Raw genomic sequence first — 19996 nt, forward strand, 5'->3', positions numbered from 1 at the left:
TGAATTGCATAATTTCTTTTTAATCTGTAGGCTATTGTTTAAAAAGACACCTCACCTTCATTTTAATTCATGATTGCTTTTGTCCCAGTAAATCCTAACATTGTGTCACCAGAGTTTGCCTGCTTACAGCCGGCAAACTGGAGTAGCAGGCAGAGCGTGTGCTAAAGGTGAGCTGGCAGATATATTTTTGATGATGGGTTAACCCATGTAAACTCCAGTATTTATGGCTGTCTGTTCAGTGACTTCTGGCATGCTAGGGTCAAGTTGTTACAGTTGCACAGGATGAGGTGTATGTTATCTTTCAGTTTTCAGTCTTAACACCTTGCTGGTTTGCATTATGAGAATCTTTCAATATCTTGTACTACTATGTCTGTGTTGGTATCTGATCGTATCCCTGCTCCAGTCATGCGCTCTAATAAGTAATTTTGCTCAATACAGTTGTTAATATCCACCTTTCTCTACCCAACAGTTGAAGTTTATGTGTGTTTTATGCTTTTGGTCAACATCTTATCCATAAGACAAAGAACCAGAGATTTGGGAGGTGAATCCTTACAATTCTGATGATGGTTCTGGGATTATCCTGATGGACAACAAGGGAATTTTGGAAGACTTGGATGGGAAAAGGTTTTAGAAATAGCTTTTGTATGTTATATTTTTTGGAGTTATTACTTGAATAGCTTGTCTTTTTGAAGAAGTAGACTATAAAATAGACTTTGACAATCATCTTACTCTTGTCCTTCAACTATTTGAAAGCCAAGACTGTCTAATCCTGACTCCAGAATCAGGGCATGGGTTGCTAAATGTACAGAGAATGTTGCAAGTTTGATTTACAGTTTTCAGATTTAAGAATGGAATAATTGTGACATTATTGATCTAGTGGAAAAGCATACTACAACATAAATTCTATGCCTAAAAAGGAGTTAAGAAAATGAAAATACAAGTTTGATTAAATAAGAACAAATAAGGTCAATTTAACCTTCAATTTCTTATGTTTGGAAGTGAGAGAAATATTTCTATTCATTTAATGTTTGTCATTCATGCAAGAAAACATGTTCCTATTAAGGAAGATTTGGTATTTTTTCCTCAAAAATTAATGAAGAAAATACCTATATATCGTATATCATAAGTAAAGACTATTTATCCATTGATTTTTGGTTTTCTTTCCGCTGAAATAAGATCCATGTAGCACAGCTTATTCTAAAAATATTTTTTCTGTATCACAGAAATTTTCTGCCTTATAGTGTATGCTGAGTTAATGTCTAATTAAACATATGTAGTATTTGTGTTGTTTGGGTTGAAGATAAGTTGTGTAATACTGAAGAACTCAGTGTATAGAATAATGAAATCTCATGTTTTTATTGCAGGGATGATCTTTTTTATTTTTTTTTTTTAACTATTGAAACAAATTGCGAGGAAGTGATTAAATGGTTGAAAATACATGAAATGTCTTCAGATAATTATGTAATTTACATATTTCAATTGTAATTCCAGCACTTGTAATAGCTAGCAATAACCATGTTTTATGGTAGTACATGCTACCTTTGGACAATGTAGAAGGAAAAAATTATTAAAATCTTAAAAGAATATGCCTAGAGTTATCAAAGGCAAAGAAATAATATTTTGAGGGTATTTGACCTGAGCAGTTGCCGAACTTCTCAAAATTGAAAGATAAGATTAAATTTGTCTCCAAAAAACCAAATTATTTCACTTACAGTTGAACCTTTAGGGTGTTAGGGAGGTGTTGGCCTCATCAAATGCAGTTACATTGCACTGAATATGTTTCACTCTCTGAAAGATTTTGACTAACCTTTGGCGGTATCAGTCATGAATCTATTATGGGGGAGCAAAGCGCATACCTAAATGAAGTTCATTTTTCTTTTATGATGATATCTACATATCTGTCAGAATCTTCAAGTCTTGCTGGGATTGTCTAAACTTTGATCTTCTACTCTGGGTTAATTGCTATGCAAGGATAAATGGTTCAAAGGATAAGCATACTCAGCATGCTGTGACCTTTGTCAACTGTATAAAGGAACATGAGGAATAGGAATGAGTAAGAGTTTTAAAACCATCTAATGATGCTTTTTGCAGTATGTGAAAGTCTCTCTCTAAGAAATATCTGGAAATAGCTTTTCATGGCATCTTGCGTAATTCATGTAAGACTCTTCCTGTAATCCAAAGGAAAAATTTATACTTCAGTGCAATTTTTTAAACCTTTTACAGTATTCTGTGAAACAGCCTGAATTCTGATCAGCTACTCTTTCTTTCTTTCTTTTTCCCCCTTCCAAATTATGTACTTAATAAACACAAAGAAAAATGGCTGTGACATATAGCAGGAAGAATACAGTGTGGCAATTTATAAAGCTGCACCGGATGGGAGCTAAACATATGAATAATGTGCTCTTTGTCTGAATTTTATGTTGCAGCTGAGTAGGGGTGTGTGTGTATATGTAAAGATACCTGTGTACGTATCAGGGAATTAAAGATCACTGTAATGGGCTGTTTAAACGATGGATAAATCGGGCCACTTTCAAACTTCAGAACAACACCTTCCTGGATTAACATGCATTAACAATACATGTTAGCAGTGGTTAGTTTTCTTAATCATTATCACTACAAACACAACAGTTGGTCTTTAATATTTATATCCTAAGTTAGCTGTGAGTATACATTACCAGAGAGCTGATGCTGTATAGCTGTGTGCTAGAAGTCAAGGTGATCAGACTTGAGAGTGCTTTGATGGGGAAGCCAAAATCAACGTGGGCTCGTTTCTTCTCCATGTTTCTTTCCTCTTGTACCTTTGGTGCTCCTTACCCTCTCCCCAAAGAAAGGGGTTGATTGCATATGCTCTTGATGTAATTCAGCATACTTTTGGGACCAGGTCTTGCTCTAATTTTGCCAGGCATCTTTCTTGCTTATTGTGCAGTGTTATTCTGCTTCCATTGGACATCTCTCTGGTTCTTCTGGAGGATTATTTTGCTTTCACCAGATGTCTTTCCTGCCTGCTCTATATCTTCAGTTCTCATCTTGCAGACTTTACTACTTCTGCATGTTTTCCTGTATCCTACTTGTGCAGCTAAACCACAAATCTCCATTTACCCATTGGTAGTTACATATTATGTATATATTTACGCTCTGTTCTGTGAAAAAATGCTTGTTACTGGTTACTCTGTTGATAGTGTTACAATTCTACAGAATTCTTGTATGCCATCTAGGTTTATGCTATTGTAGTGTGCTTATGTGTGGGTTCAAGGCAAGCAAATGCAAATTATATCTGCTTCTACTTTATGGGTTGAACAGGCTTCTGCTTTAAAAGTTGGTCCTATCTTTTAACGGTAGTCGCAGTTGATGTATTTCTCATCTTGGAAGCTCCATATCATTGAAGTAACATTCTCATTCTGGGTGTTAGTTCTGCAGTGTGTGACTGCAAATAGTGCAGGGAAATCTTGTTTGTTTGATAGCTGTTTCTTTTGAGATTGAATTATTCTGGTAAGTAGTTTTTGTTCTTTACGTTTGGTTTTTGTCCTTTCCCAAACTGTATTTTAAGCTATATTTGTTTCTCAAGATTTCAGTCTTGTTAAATTACATCTTAAAGTTTAAACCAACGCATTTTTTGTGACTTCTTGCATTTTCCTTTATAGTGGAATTTCTGTGGAGCCATACAACAGAGAGCATGTGTGTAGGATATATGTCTGCACAGGATGGCAAAGCTAAGGTAAGCCATGAGGAATAGGTTGTGATACAGTAGAATGAGTGCAGAAGTTAAGCAGAATATGAAATAATGATAATGAAATATATAAGAAATTTCTATCTTTAATAGAATGGAAAAAGTAATGGGTGCATAAGCGGTTAAGTGTATCTATTGATTGGGCATTTTTAATTGCAGCAGTTAATAAACCTACGTTAACATACGTATTATGTCAGGAAAAGGTGCCACAAATACATCTCCATTCCTTCTGCTGACAGTAATTGTATTTGAATGATTTTATCCAGCTTGGTTCAGTTATCCTGGTTATTTAGAGTGGTATAGTATTTATCCGTGAGCGTGTCTTCCTTCAGATAAAGCAATTGCACCATCAAGGAAGAAGGGAGAGGATATAAAACAAACTGCAAGCTAGTTCCTAGAATAGCCTCAGTGATAAATAATTTGGATATTAACATCCATGTTTTCAGTTTCTTGGGGCCTAAATATAATGTTATTTTTTTTAATGAGAGAAATAATGTTAAAGCTGAGTTTAGCAATGGAAACTGGAAAAGTCCTTAACATCAAGATCAAGGAGTAGGGATTAACCAAGAGGATGAGCCACCTATTCTTAGGAATATAGCATTGAAGGGAGAAAAAGGCAGGTGTTGCGATGTAGCCACTAGAGCATTTAGGAGAGGTGTTTGGACAATGAGAATTAACATGGGAGAAACTGCAAGCAGACACAGAATCATAATTTATGTAGACATTTATACATGTACAGCCATAAATATTCAAGACTGAGAGTGAACAATCAGAACTAGTTAAAGGAAGTGACAAAAGTGGGGGAAAGAACTAGAATAAGAAGGCTCCCCGATACAGTTAAAATAATGGGGGAGGTGGGGATGTTTACTGGAATACTTGCTTGTATTAGAGGAGAAGACGACAGCCAACAAGTTTATAGCAGCAGATAAGAGCAAGGAAGACACCCAGCATTTTGATGGAAAGATGAATATTAAAGCCTGGAAAAGGAAAGAATTTGAGGGCCTGGATTTGTTGGCTCGCTCCAGAAATGGCTGCTTGTGTACCTGCTGAAGAAGAAAGTTTAGTCATCAGCAGTGGAGGGGGAGAGGACTACAATACCCAAGTCTTTCTCTCTCTCTCTTTTTTTCTTTTTTTTTTTCCTTTTCTTTTTTCTGTATTTCATTTGAGAGATAAATACAAAGGAGGATGTGAGCAAGATAATAAAAGAACTTACAAAAGAAGGAAATTGACATCAGATATTTTGAACAGCAAGAATGGTGTAACATGCTGGTTGAAGCATTGGGAATGGATGAGTTCATCCTCAAGGAGTAAAATGTATAGAAAAAAAGACAAGAATGCCCCATAAGGAGGAGGAAGATAAAAAGCAGCTGGTGAAGGAAGTGCTGGTAGAGGTGTTAGTGAAGTACTCGCTTTTATGACTTATGTTGAGTTCTTTCCAGTTAATTATCCATGGAACAGAGTGTGGTTTTACTTTTTTTCTTAATATTTATTTCAGATTTGTTAGAAAATAGTCCAAACTCAAGCTAAAAGCTTAGACTGAACTGAGTGAAACTAAAGCAAGTCAGCTGCAGATGTTGTAGTATTCACTAGTTAGTTTTAAAATCATTATCTTGTGTTCACAGTGAAAGAAGGAGAATTATTAGAATGTGTGATGTTAAATTATTCCAGTGTGCACACCTGCCTCTGACTTACACTGTGAAGCTCAAAATATTGTTTCTTCTGGTAGTGTCTGTCTAATTAATAAATAAGTGCTAAATATGAAATCTGTCTGGTAATGAGTATTAGCATGACAGTGCCATGCCCAGAGATGTTTTCCTACTCACAGTTGCAACATTTGACATCTGGTGTGCATTGTTTTCATACTGCTGGTAAATTCTCCAGCTGGTAATCTTGATTGCGCTGACAGACACAGCTGCTCTTCTTGGTTCACTTTTAAATTATGTTTTTGACCTTCATTGAAGAGTTAATCCCCCCTCCCTTTCTTCCTCCTTTGAGTCTGTGGCCACAAATGCTTTCCAGAGAAAAACCACAAATGCTTTTGCTGCTGACTTCTATTGATCAAAAAAAGTCTTCTGTCATAAAAGCTGGAATTTTGTTCTGCTACAACTAGGACTAAGTTATAGATGGAAAACTGGGCTTGAAATAGAATACAGTGTATTGCAAGTAAAAAAAAAAAAAATCCCTTTTCTTTAATAGGGTAACTGTTTTGGTACAATTAATTTTGAGTGCTTGCCATGAAAGAATAATGGTGTAAGAATTCATAAAAGTATAAAATATCACTTGCTTATGAGTACCATAGCAAAATGATCAGGCAGCGGCTTGTAAGGAAACATCTTGCTTTCCTGTTTTTCTAGGGTGGTAAAGAGCTTCAGTTTTTATTTCTTTCATCAGTCTAGGACTCAAGTTTTATTCTTAAACCAAGAGGTTGTCACAGTGGCTGATTTTTGGGCTGGTTCAATTTAATGAACATGAAAACATATTTTTATAGCAAGACGTTTAGAAAGTGAGAAGGTTTTTTAGTGTCTACTGTTACGAATTAGACTAATATTACAATCATAATTATATAAAGGGGTACATACTAAGGAAAAAAAGATCCTGCTTTATAATCTTAGTGGGATTCTTTGTGCATTGGAAGTTAATGCATTTCATAATAGGACCTAGCAAATGGTGGTTCTGAACCCCAGACAAGGTTGTGGAGGTACAGGAGACCTTTCTTACAAGACAAACACTTAGACACTTACAAGCTAGATATCAGCCCCCCTGCAGACACTGGTATGCTCAAGAGGTGGAAACATACTCAACAAATTAACTATCAGCAACTCCTTAAAAGAACAGTGGGACAGGAAAGTGGAATCGGAGACTTGAAGTGGTTTGTACCTCCTGACCTGCCAGTGCTTCTGGCTTTTAGCACTGTGAGCTCTCCAAGTACTGATTTGGAAGTATCCTTGCAACAGGGGTTTATTTCCTCCTGATTTAGAAAAGTCTGGGTTCTGCAGCCAGCCACTCACCTCCAAACTAGACTGCCTGAGTGCTAACTTGCCAGCCTAAATGTATAAAATGGCTGAGCCTGCAAGAGCTGTGGAACAGTTTTGCACTGTGACTAAAATTGTTTGATTTAAAGCATACTTTCTGGAAAGGTGTCTAGTCTTTTTTTGGAAAACCAGTTGCCTGGAAAAGTCAGTCTTGTGTTGAACATTGGTTTAAAATGTTTGGTTGAACATTACTTTAAAAATACTGTGGAGGCTTGCCAGATGAACGAAGTTCATACCTTATTGCTGACACGGTTATCGCTGGTTGCATGTCCTAATACTTGCCTTCAGCTCTCTGTCAGCACTGAAAAAGTATTTCAGCTCCTCCACCACTGATAGCACTGGCAACGTCATCTTCACTACCTGCATAATGGATATCTCATTGACTTCCATATGACTCTTATGCCCTTGAACCCTTACATCACTGCCACAAGCAGCTGATCAAAGCATATCCTTGCTGCTTCAACTGTACTCTTCTTTGTTTCTTGTCATCCCTCTTGACATGAGCAGTTTCATAATCACTCAGTGCCTGTGTTTGTCACATATTGGATGTGGAAGGAAACCAACTTTTCATCTGAACAGCTTTGACTCTTTTATATACTTCTTGGGACTAACCTATGCCCCCTATTGCTACAGCTTATCCAGGCTGGTGCCTGGGAGCCTCAGCTATGATGAGCTTAAGGGACAGATATATTCTGTTTTAGAAGTTGCCAGTCCCAGACTTCCTTCCTGAAGCAATACCATGACAGATTGTTTCAACATTAGGCCTGTTCTTTGCGAAGATAAATGGACTTCCCGAGATCTCCTGAAGCAAATTCCTGCATTGCTATCTATATGATGGTAGAATTGTCACATAAGCTGACACTCAACTGTTTCTAGCTGTTAGTGAGACTGTTAGAATATTCTAAACTGCTGTGGAAGTTTCTGGCCGCGGCCATGAGAATAGATAGAAAATACTAGTCTGTGGACTTCCTCTGCACTTACCTGGCTCCTTTTGTAGCAGTAATTGCTGCATCAGCAAAGGTTAAGACTTCTAGATTGAAGGACTGGGAGATTCAGTATCTTCATAAACTGAGGAGGTATGTTGTGGGGTTTTTTTTGTTATTGTGATGTTGACTCATGAATTATTTGATATGAATTGAAGATCTTTGAAAAGCAGTTAGCTCTTTTAGATTTCCTGCCCAAACTTTCCTCTCTTTCTGAGACACTAGTCTTCAGAATAACCTTCCAGATGGTTTTTTTTATGAATCCATAATAGATCCAACAGCTGATCATAGCATCAGCTAAGAAGGTCATCCTGTTACCAGAGCTGTGACCTCTTTAAAGATACTCTGGCAGCTTTCAATTAATCAGTTCCAATTTTCCTGAACTGATTAGGTTGCATTCTGAGAGCTTAAGCAATTGTGTTGTCACCATTGGGAAAATAGCTCTATTCTGATGACTACAGTGTTGCTTCTTGGAGCTCTGTCCATACTGTCGCAGGCGATGTGCAATATTTGAGGTCTTAACGGTTGGTGTAGCGTTTGGTAGAGCAGTTTAAGTGTCAGTTTGCATGAAGGGCTTTGAGACCTTCTGCCATGTAATTTGGGAGGGGGAGAAATAACTCCTTGAATTCACCCATAATGTGATTTTAGATGTAAATGGAGAACGGAAAGGAAAGGAGGTTAGTGGGTAAGTTACAAGTTAATTGACTCCTCTTAGTTACATAGTCTTCATATTTTCTTGTTCCTTGTCTGCTTGCCCAATGGAGGACGCTGCAAAGGAAAAGTTTCTTCAATCTCAAATGACAGTGCAGCATATGCCTGCAATGTGAATTCACATACCAACTCCATCTCTTGAAGGTTCTGGTTATGGGTAGGCAGCATTTCTTTGAGTCAACGTTGTGTATCTGTGCATAATCAAGCAGAAGCCCTTTTATCTCAGGCAGGGTCTGCAGGTCTGCATTTGTTCACTCTAGGCCCATGGTGTTCTGTGGGCAGGATGTGCCACAGAACTTCTTTTTTCCTTTTTTCTCCCAAGTTTCTTGTATTATCTTAGTGATTTAGAGTAGTTGGTGGTAGATGATATTTTTGCTTGAAAATAGGTAGTTCCTCACTGTGTTTTCAGTAGTGTTTGAAGTCCAAGTGCTCTCTTTCCAGTGAAAAATCCAATCTCTATATCAGCAATGTGCAGTTTTGGTCCTGTGTTATGTGTTAAGTATTTGAAATAATTTGTCACCTCAGTATGGTTCTTAGTAGGTATACATTTACTATATGATCTGTGTATAAATGTTGCTAACTTTTGCAATTATTGTAAATGTTGCAATACTTTTGAGATACCCTTGTAGTTCAGCTTCATAGGTTTTACTTTTTGTAACGGCTAGATGACCTAGACAGCAAATTTCTAAAAATCTAGTTGTAATATTGAATGTAATCCAATTCAGTTGCCAGATTAAATCTCTCTTTGGCAGATATTCAGTCCGTGTAACATGAATTACTAAGCTTTACGTTATGGCAGGTTTTAATATTGCAAAGCTACATATGCCATTCCTTCCATTTTTTAATGAACCAAATTCAAGTTGCTTTGCAAGATATGGGGTAACAGTAGTGGAGAGTGTTGCTTATTGCTGTGTTTGAAAACATCCGTCAGCAACAACTGCTGTCTACACCAAATGTTGTGGTTGCAATATGCAAACAGAAACTTTATCTTTGACAGTTAATTTCATTTTCCAGTATGACGAAACATAGTGGACAGGGAGACCATTTCCAGTTCACTTTTCCTGTTGAGATGTTAGGTGTCGTAATCAGATTTATTTGCCTTTACTAACACTGTAAAATTTAGTGAAATTACTTCCCTCTATGTTTGAAGTGATACATATGACAAACACTGATTGTAGTGATTGTTGTTGGTTTTCTGATGATGGGCTTCTGTATTTTACTTTGTGAGTAAAAGGTGTGTGAAAGCCCTTTGTCAGGAGAAAGGCAGTTATCCAGTGCTCATTGGGTGAAGAAATACATCTTGGAAGAATCCTAATTCTAATTTGAAAATTAGTGGAAAAATTTACTGAGCCTGTTTAGTTAACAGAAATACTAAGTCAAATAATTCAGTCATTCATTTCAGACCACAGAGACAGTCTTTTAACTTCATGAGACAGGAAAAGTATATGTCACTGTTACTTTTTTTTTTTTTCTTTAATCCGCACTCTTGTCTGGAGACTGGGGAATCAGTCAGAAATTTTCACTTGAAAAGAACTCTGTGCATACAGTAGAGCATCCAGTTCTCTCATAAAAATAAGGTATTTATATTTGTTGGAAATAATGTTCAGTGCTAAGATACCAGTTAAAATACTTGGCTCGTAGACCTTCATGGAAATTATGGGCTCTGAGATGGGAAGATAAGTTCAGTTTTTTTGGGTTGAGTTCTTGCATAAAGCCAGTAGTTCTGGAACTCTCCTCATATTTGGCCGACATATTTTAGAATGGAGCAGAGAAGAAAGGACTTTGTATCCAGGTATGCAAATATAAATGCAATAACCTGACTTAGCACCTGCAATTCAGAAGGGTAAAAATCACATTTTAAGACACATGGCAGTATTTTAGAATACCTCTACAGCAGCCTGGGATGCTGAGCTGAATAGGTGATTGGTTGGTACATGGCTTTAGACTGTCTAAATACATGTATGAATGATTTAGAGAGATTAAAATGCTTTAGTTTTCAACTTTCTTAAAACTTTATTTTTTTTTCTAATGCAATATATTAATGTTTTTAGATACATAAATAGTGTATAGTAATATAATTAACCCACAGAATGAATTTGAGCTTGGAAAACCGTTAGCTTCCTAAGCAACCTGTAGGTAGAATGAGTATTTTCAGTGCCTGAGAGCCAGAAACATGCCATCAGTGTGTCTGTCTTTCTGTCTTTTGCCCACAAGGGCAATCATTCTGGAGCCCCTCTTCCCCACCCCCACCCCTTTCTTTTTTTCTTTCTTAAGATTTCACCAAACGAGTTGCACATGGGATATTCTGACAGCAGCAGTTGCCAGTATTTTGCAGAGCACCTTCTCCTGTCATATGGCAGGTTTACGTTCAAACCATGTTGCAGCAGAGCTTCCCGGGAGACAGAGCAGCAGAGGGATAGCTATTGCTGCCAAAATGGGCTATTACTGCTTATAAAATAAACTGAGAATAGGTGGCCAGATGGTTCTCATGGTGGAATTGTGTACCCAGCTAGAAAGCTTGTAGTCGTCTGAGTGATTCTGAATTTCTAAAGAATATATAGGTTTGGTGGTACTTTAAGGAGTAAGGTGGTAGAAAGCAATTTCATTAAGTATATGATGTCCTTGATCTTTCATTGTATTTCATCTCAATAGGGTAATGAATGGAAAAAGTTTGTTTTATAAATTATTCTGTCCAAAGCACATCCTGAGCATGTAATAAGAAAGCTAAACACATGAAGTACTCCCTAGATTTGCTTAAGAACTGAATGTGCTGCCATCTGGTAGTTGTACTCTGTCCTCTTGGCAGCATTTGATTGACCAGTTTTCTCATGTCTGTCTTTTGGCTTAAATTTTATATTTGTTTTACATTGTATTTATGCTTTTAATGAAAAAAAAAAATGAAGCTGTTGTGACAAACTAATACTTTTATGTGAATAAAAGGAGGAGACTAGCTCTTTAAAGGCTAAAAAAAAAATCCTTTTGATATTAGTTGGTCTCAAGGTTGTTTCAGAATCATGTCTAGCGACATGAAGGAAAGTAAGTCTTGGCACAACTTGTAGTATTTTTTTTTTTTTAAGGTATACTAAAAATATGTAACTTGAAAAGTAGATCAAATGTTCATGACGAAAACATGAAACCATAAATTGTCCCTGTAGCAGTTAACACTTACTCCAGGGCAGAAAGACCTATTAGTTTTGGACTTGAAGGGTAGCGGGAAACTTTCCAGTGTGCATCAAAAGGGACTGAGAGATAGTAACGTTCCACGGACAGTGTCTGCAGCATTGGGGTTGGGGCAGTTGGTTGCTCTGTGGTTTTGGTTTGGTTAGGAAGGAAAGAGGGAGACGTTGTGTGTTTGGATGGCAAGTACACGGAGCAAGAATCAGTGTCTGAAGGTTAGTTAGCTTGTTTGTGCTTTAAGGAGGGGTGGGAAGCAAAATCAATTATTTCATCTAGAAATTACCTTTTTTCCTTTTGAACTGTGGGCATGAGGTTCCTCCTTTAAGCAGCAAAGATCTGTGGCGACTAACTGGTTTCTTAGCTGTCGGGACTTCTGCTACTACGAGGCCCTCACCAACCTCACTTTTCTCTAGGAAAGCAGATCAAATCAGAATATTCTCACGGACAGTAAAATTTCTATTTATGGAGCTGAAGATATGGATAGCCCCATCGTTCTTAATCTACCTTTCCTTGGCATACGGTTTCCTCAAAGAGAGGCTTCCATGAAGCTGAGTGGAGGATTAATTCAGGAAAACTTTTTCTTTTCCTGTTCTTGTACTCCCAGGCACAATTTCCCCCAGATGTAGGTTCATTCAACTTGTAAAGCTGACAGACTAATCGAATTCAATTAAAAGCTTTCCAGTGTTGTTCTTTTTTGTTTGCTTTTTATTTTTATGTTTTTAAAATCTAAACCTAATCCACTGTACAATCTGGACTTAATGTAAAATATGATGTTGGGATATAAAAATGTAGCAAACTGTACAAATAAGTTCTGTGGTTGCATTTTAAAATATTAAATGTTCTTTGATCTTTCTTTTTATTTACTAGAGTTTGTTCTTATGGCTAAAAACAAGGGAGATATAATTGTAAGAATTCACTTGGAGTTTATCTGAAGTTGTCTTGACCTGGCAATGTTATCCTTTCATATTGCTTATTAGGTAACATATTTTAAACACTATCATCTTAGATCTGTCTCGTTTTTGTTCTACGTAAGGCAGCCATTGGTGAAAGTAATAAGAAGTAGTCAGTGTAAAACAGCATCTGTATTTGCTCCGTCATATAAAGTATGCAAATAAACAGGATGCAAGTAAAGGCTTTCAGAAAGGTTTCGTTATATGTGGTTTGGGTGTTTCTGTAAATGGAAATGTACAGATGCTAGTGTATAGTGGTTTAAGGTCTTTTGTATGGCAAACGTGTTTTTCCTTTTATAGGAAATGAGTTTTTGTATAGGAAATGTGTTTTGGACAGCTACTTAAGCATAGCTACTTGATAATGTATTGATAGATATCGACTATCTGCTTATCCCCTCTTGTATATTTTCCTTTCCTTGCTCAAAAACTTAATAGGATATTATGCTTAACTAACCTTTTAAAATAACAGGAACTATAAATTTCATGTGGATTCAATGAAGCCTCACATTTTGCTCCTGCAATTATGTAAGGGTCTATGAGGCATTTAACTTTGGGTTGTGGGGTAAGTCAAGCCTATGCAAAAGGTTAATTCATAACTTGGGTCAGAAAACTAATCTGCACAAATCAGGTCTGTTGTAGTTATAATGAAAAAATTTGATTATAAGATTCCTGATAATCATAATAGTGCTAATATCGGTTCTGTTTCAGTAACAAGCTTCCTCTCTTATTCCTCTTGGCAGCGTCCTTGGGCCTCTGTGCTTTTTATTGTGTTGCTACTATGATCTGCTAATAATTCTGACTGATCACTGTATAAGCAATCTCACTTATAGATGATGCCTGCCTGGACCACTGGTTTGCTTTCATTGCAGTATCTCACTAAACAATCAGTGGCATTCTTTCACTGAGGAAATTTGCTATTGAGGAAATTTGCTATTGTGCCCGTCGAACAATGCTGCTTTTACACTGTCGTCCTGTCCCACTTTTTATTTAGAAATTTTCACAGACCTGGAAAAATGTCTTGGGTCTGTCGGTCATAAAATAAAAAATATCCTTCTTCCACTTGTTTTTCTTCCTTTTTCTTTTTTTTTTTTTTTCTTTAAACTTACGAAATAACATCTCCAAAAATTGTCAGTTACATTTTGGGGGAAACTGTAACACATTTGAAAAGAATCTTTTCTTCTTGAAGTGGTAAATCACAGTTGTAACCAAAATTGTTCTGAAAGTAGGAGGATGTTCATATATCAAGCAGGAAGGACAGAGATCAAAGTTTTAGCAGTAAAATGAAAACCTTTAAATGTTTTTAATTAAATCTCATTCTGTAACTTAACTGAAAACAAGACCACCTAGGAGCAGACACCAGGATACCCTTATCAAGAAAGGAATTAAAAGAAGCTGCCTCTGAGATACAAAATGTCTCTTCGATGCAATGAATTGTGGTTACAGTCTCAAATCACTTTCTGCTCAATTGGTGCAAGTTATTCTTACTGAACTGTTAGGTCTATACTTTTTGTCACAACCCATTGCCTCATTGCAAGTTACACATTTTGCAGCACTTAAATCTTTTAAATGGGATAATGTATGTACAGAAACTTAAATACGTAGTTGGCTGCACTTACAGGAAGCTGTAATTTCTAAATGCCAGGAACTTCTATGTTGTGAGCTTTATATTGTAGTAGGAATAATTTCTAGTTCCTAATTTAATAATTGTTGAAGCGTTATATTGTCTGAGCATTAATGAATCACTTGGTGAAACTTGTAACTCATGAGGGGAATGAAGGCCAGTGCTCCTGCTTTGGTGGGAGGGATGCCTGGAGCGTAGCTTGAGCTGGTGACTCCCTGCCATTGCCACTTTCTGCCTCAAGCCTGTGGAAATGCTGTTACCAGCCCTGTCACATTTTGGAGTTCCACTAAGGCTCTTTTTTATGTTTTACCAGAGCCCACTTAGCAACTCCGAAAGTAGGAAACAGTAAAGTTTGTAGCAACATGCTTCTGACTCCTTTTGTTAACCACTGCTTTAGCCACTTGGCCCTATATGAAAGCAATCAATATATCTGTGAATGGCTCTTGCTGTAGCTCCAAATCAACAGTGTGGATGAAAACATAAGCAGTTTTCATGGTATGTGTGCAAGGGAGAAAAAAAGTAATTACTTTTAACAATAAGTCAAAGTATCTTTTCGTAAGTGAATGCTTTTGCCCATCAGTAATAAAAGGCATTTCAGAATATAAAGGATAATTAAGAGAATTTTAGTGTCACTGAAGTACAATAGAGTTATAAGCTGAAGTTTTGTGTATGCAAACACACGCACCCACTTTCTGGCTTTTACTTTCTGGCTGAAATATTACAGAGCTATCTCAAAGGCCTGCTTTTAAAACTTCTCCATGGAAAAGATGCCTCTTGACAGAAACACAACTGCTTTTTGGGTCCATTTATTTGACAGTTGGCAACAAATATTTTAGAGGAAGTCTTTGGGTTTTTTTAGGTGGACGAGTAAGTATTTTATGCAGAGAAATTTCTTCTTTGCATCCTGATCATCGCAGTTGTCTTATGCTCTGAAGTGTTAGTTATCTCTGTCAAATAGTTTATTGTGTCTTAAGATTTCTGTAAGGTATATTTCTGTATGCAGTACTAAACTTTTTTGAATCTCCATAAGAAATAGACTTATAAACCATGGGATGCCACAGTTATTTTTCTTTTGTCTTCATGCTGGATGGATATTCCTTTGTTCTACTTTCAGTGCACTGGGTCATCCAGTTTACCTTTTCTACGCATCTGTCATGGTCCTTCTCTTCATGTGTTAAACATTAACACAAACAAAATAAAAAAAAGAAACCCAGTTCTTTGCAGCTTCTCAAGTTGCTTTGTAGTTTGTCCTCAAACTTCAGTGATGGAACAGCTTAATTGTACAATACTTACAAGCTTGCTTTGTGTCCTGCATAATTTTCCCTCGCTTCTCACTCGATAATACTCTCTTGACTTTTCCACAGACTCACATTTCAAGACTTCCTCCTGGAGCCGTGGCAGGACAGTCCGTGGCAATAGAAGGAGGAGTTTGCCGTCTGGAGAGTCCAGAAAGCTGAACAGCTGATTCCTCACTTTATTGCAAAGAATGTGAATGACTTTTTGTACAAAAAGTTTTTTGTGTTTTAACAGATGTTGGAAATTCTACTCTTGTTTTATACCCCGTATTGCAACCATGTGCACCATAACTTGAGACAAGTGCTGCTGTAGTTTATGTTCTCACTCTGTGAATGGGGGTGTGTGCATGTTCATTTTTTCCCTAATAAAATAGGAACTCTTCCAGTTGTGCAAAGATTATGTATGATTAATGATTGCGTTTTCCATTGTTTTATGTTTGGAAAATAACCAAAAGTTTAAAAAAAAAAGAAAAATTAACTTAAAGATATGGTCACAATTGTCATTCATGTTCTAAATTTAAAAGTAACGGGCCTTTGAAGTGGCTATATAATTATGCAAAAACGATTATGGTTTCTAAGTTTCTCAGTGGTTTAAGGAAATCCAGAGGTGGTTTAAACATGGGTTGGTTTTTTTCCTCCCCAATAAGGAGGATTTTTTTTGTCAAAAAATGGTTTCAGTGAAACAAACTAGAGCAAAATTATGGCTAGAATTGTTTTTAAATAGTCTTATAGGTCATATCTCTGTTCCCAAACTAAGATGTTAATAGCTTCAAGCTGTATGTATTACAAAAAGCTATATGAAGATAATGTATCGTAATGCAGTCTTTATGTATAATGGAATATTACAATGTAAATAAGAAAACAAAGTTTATGGAAAGATTCGATATTATTCTTCGCTTCTGTTTTAAATCTATTTTTAAGAGAGGTACAGAAATGAACATATTACTGGATGCGAAGTGCAATGTGTATTAAATGGATGTTGGGAGGTCTGATACTAGCTTTCTTATTGATAAAGCAGCTTCCTAAAGTCCAGCCACAGCATGGGTATTTATATAACTGTGTGTAATATGTATGTACTGTGCATAAATTTACTGTAATTCTTTTTATACCTTCAACAAAACTGCATTATAAACCAATGTAATCCTTGTCTGCCTTGTGAAGCATTGGCAGCTGTACTGTCGTTTGTCACCAGTTCTGATACGTTAGCCAGATCACCCGAGTCCTAAAAGTGAGTTCTGACATACAATCTTCCATTCAGTACTTTTTTTTCTTCACAGCACTGGCAGCAATAGAAGACTTTTGTAATTAATTCAATGTCCTGATAAGTATGCCAAAGAGAAACTAAAATAGTTCATCTTTTTCCCTGGTGGATATTTGATAATTCTGTTTTCAGAAATAGTGGATGAATAGATATTCAGACTGTATTCGCTTAATCAGGCATTGTACTTGCCTGTTTTGTAATGTTGTGCCTGCCTATAACAGACATACTTGACTGATTAAATGGTTACATTGATTGTAGTACCAATCTTTCATGGGAAAAAATCTTAATAAATTTTTTTTAATAGCTTGAGTTCATTTTCACTCTTATGTTACAACATACATTGAGATCCTGTCATCTTTGTGTGGTTTTTTAATTGTGACATCAATGTAGTCCTATAGTTGAAGATATTTCTATACGGTTCTGTAAATAATACGAAACAGGCTTTCCAGGTTGCAGAAACAAAAAAGTGGAATGCATCTGTCTTGAAATAGTTTGTGCTGAGATATCAGACTGGATGCTCAGTGATAGACTCATGGTCTGATGAACTGAAGGAACTATACTACAACACTTCAGAAATGTTGCAACAAAGCAGCTGTGTTGTCACAGCCATTAAAATTGCTCTAACGTGCAGCATTAAATGATTGTGTGGATGCTTCACTAAGTAGTGAGTGAAAAAGTGAAGATCATGTGTACAGGTTTGTACATACCCACATCTGAAAATGGCATAGTTTTTGGAAAAGCTAAAGTAACAGCATTAGCCTGCTTTCATTCTAAAAGTGCTTTTCAGTGTCGACTTCATAGAAACTTTGGCATAAATTCACTCTTTCATGGAATAAGCATGACAGAATGGCTTGTAAATGTAAATCGATAAATTGTTTCTTCTCCTTACTTGCTCAATATCTCTTTATGGAGATTTGGATTCCAGCATGTGATTCCCCCCCCCCCCCCCCCCCCCCCCATGCTATCTCAAAATTTTATTTGTGTGTATACATACATAAATATATATAAAATCATAACTCAAACAGCAGATAACATGTTTTGCTTTTATTTTGCTTTTGTGTCTATATAATACTCCAGTAATTTTTTTTTTTTTGGGGGGGGGGGGCGGAGCAAAAAAGGCCACGCTTCTTCAGGAAGTTACTTAGGAATCATTGTTTAAAATTGAGCAGTGTGCCTTTTCATTGTCCAACTTTTCCTTCTTCTGTCTAGGTAGAGGAAAAAGGAAAAAAAAGGATTCTCCTGTCTTGAGAATCAGAAGCAAGGTGCGGAGCTCAAACCAGATACAGAGCTGACTTTCTATCTAAGGTACTTATGAGAAGAAAACTGTTAGCACATAGGAAATTCTGCTCCTGCCAGTCTTCACAATTACTGATACAGAAATTCCTATCATCCAGCTCCCACTTAAGCCAATGAAAGATCTTACACTACTTTAATTATGGGTCTAATTCTGCTACTATTTCTATTTTGAACTTAAAAGGGGCTTATGAAAAATAAATGGTGAGGACAGACACACTTTGCAATGACGTGGTTTGTAAACTCTTGTACGTGATGAGTAACCATTGCCACTGGCATAAGCAGGTACAGTCCAAGAGGAGATTATATAGTTGACAGCAATAGCTGCCTGAAATTATAAAGGAAGGGCAACAAGATGAAATGCATATAAATATAAACCATTTGAATACTGTTGATTTTATAGTCAAACACACAATTTTGTATTCTGTAGCAGACGGGTTGGTGCCAGAGTAGTCAGTCTTCTGTCATAATACATTTTGCTCTTAAAAGCTTGTAATAGCTTAAAACAAACCTAACGTATAGCCCATTTTTTGTCTTCCTTTGCTCCTGTACCTTTATCTTTGCTTCTGTACCTTAACAGTGTGGCCCTGCAATGAGTGACTTCAGAGGGCTGCAGTTGAGCAAGTCACAGAGGGGAGGCCTGTTACACTAAAAAAAGTTTAGAGGTGATTGGAATTCCATTTTGTGTGTTCTGTAGGTACAAAGAGTATGCTTCTCTGCTTGTGAATTAACCTCCGGAAGCGCTGTGAAATGTAACAGATCTGACTGAGGAGGAGGAGGGGGCCTGATTTAGGGAAACTGCAGCTGTTCACCTGTAAAGGACAATATGGAAGATGCTGTGAAAGGAGAAGGAAGCCTAAGAGGAAGCAAAGCTGGTAATAAATCCAGGGGCATTAGCAAGGCTGTGGTAACTGCTATCGTTACTTAAAATGTAAGTTAATAGCAGAGTCTAGAAAAAGAAGGCAAAACTATTGGTTGTTACGGTATTACAGGTGAAAGAGGTGCAACATTTCACAGTGGCATGTGGTAATGCTGCAACTGGACAGTCTTTATAGCTCAGTTTTGAGCAGAATGATGCAGAATTAGATGGGAAGTTCTAGAGTATCTATCTACACATTTTGAAAAGGGAAACTTGGAATTCCACCACAATTTCTGTTTCTTCTGGTTGTTATGCAAGTCATTTCCTTTGAGTCAACAAGATATACTAAGAGTTCTAGTCATGTGGTGGTAGCAGGATTCATTTGTTCAAAGACACCGAATTGCATCGGAAGTTTTTATAGTCTTATGTTTGCAAATAACTGAACACCATCTGCAGTCTATATGCAGTCCTATTTCAAAAGCATCTCCTGAATCTCAAAAGGTTTGCCACTCTAACAGTATTTGGACCTATGTAATTCTAGGTGACTGCAATCCCATCCTCTAATTCAGTAGAGAGGCACCTTTCAGGTTAAAATATGACTTAGGAAAGAATCTGGTTTTCAGGTCAGCTTGATTGGCAGGAGAAGGCTTAGAAGAGAACTGGAGAGTTGAAGAGCAAGTTTATAATGTGGCTCGGTAAGGTAATAAAGGTTGTTGTTAGAAAGCAGAGTATACAAAGAAACTTCTCTAATGGGAGAACAGGAATCAGTGTAAAGTGGGTAGAGGGAAAACAAAATTATTTTTAAAGAAAGAAGACAATAAGAGGAAATAGTTGTGAGAACTTCCAAGAAACCTGGGTAAGAATTGATATATCCTTCACAGTGCTAATAAAGCTCCTCTTCCAAGGGATATTTGAAGAGATGAAGGAGTATAAACTGTTACCTTTATACCTGGCCAGGATTTTCACGTGAAAGACTCGTTTTGGTTTACGGCAAAGTGAGGAAAAACACAGAATTTCTGTGGCTTTAGCATGGATTGTCAGTGGAGGTTTTTGTAGTTGCTTTGCAGGTGAGTTATGGAAGTGCCAC

At 36.8% G+C, this 19996-nt stretch overlaps 1 protein-coding gene across 1 annotated transcript in view; it reads left to right on the plus strand.

Annotated features, from left to right (window-relative positions):
- The window catches only part of TASP1 (taspase 1), a 90531-nt gene extending 72838 nt beyond the window's left edge, over positions 1–17693 (plus strand). The window contains 2 exon segments of the mRNA XM_075496898.1: positions 3642–3715; positions 15566–17693. Coding sequence (XP_075353013.1) covers positions 3642–3715; positions 15566–15658 — 167 coding nt within the window. The 3' untranslated portion in view covers positions 15659–17693.
- Positions 17694–19996: the final 2303 nt, after the last annotated feature.

This window comes from Mycteria americana, chromosome 3 (genome assembly GCF_035582795.1).
Source record: "Mycteria americana isolate JAX WOST 10 ecotype Jacksonville Zoo and Gardens chromosome 3, USCA_MyAme_1.0, whole genome shotgun sequence".
Taxonomy (NCBI): domain Eukaryota; kingdom Metazoa; phylum Chordata; class Aves; order Ciconiiformes; family Ciconiidae; genus Mycteria; species Mycteria americana.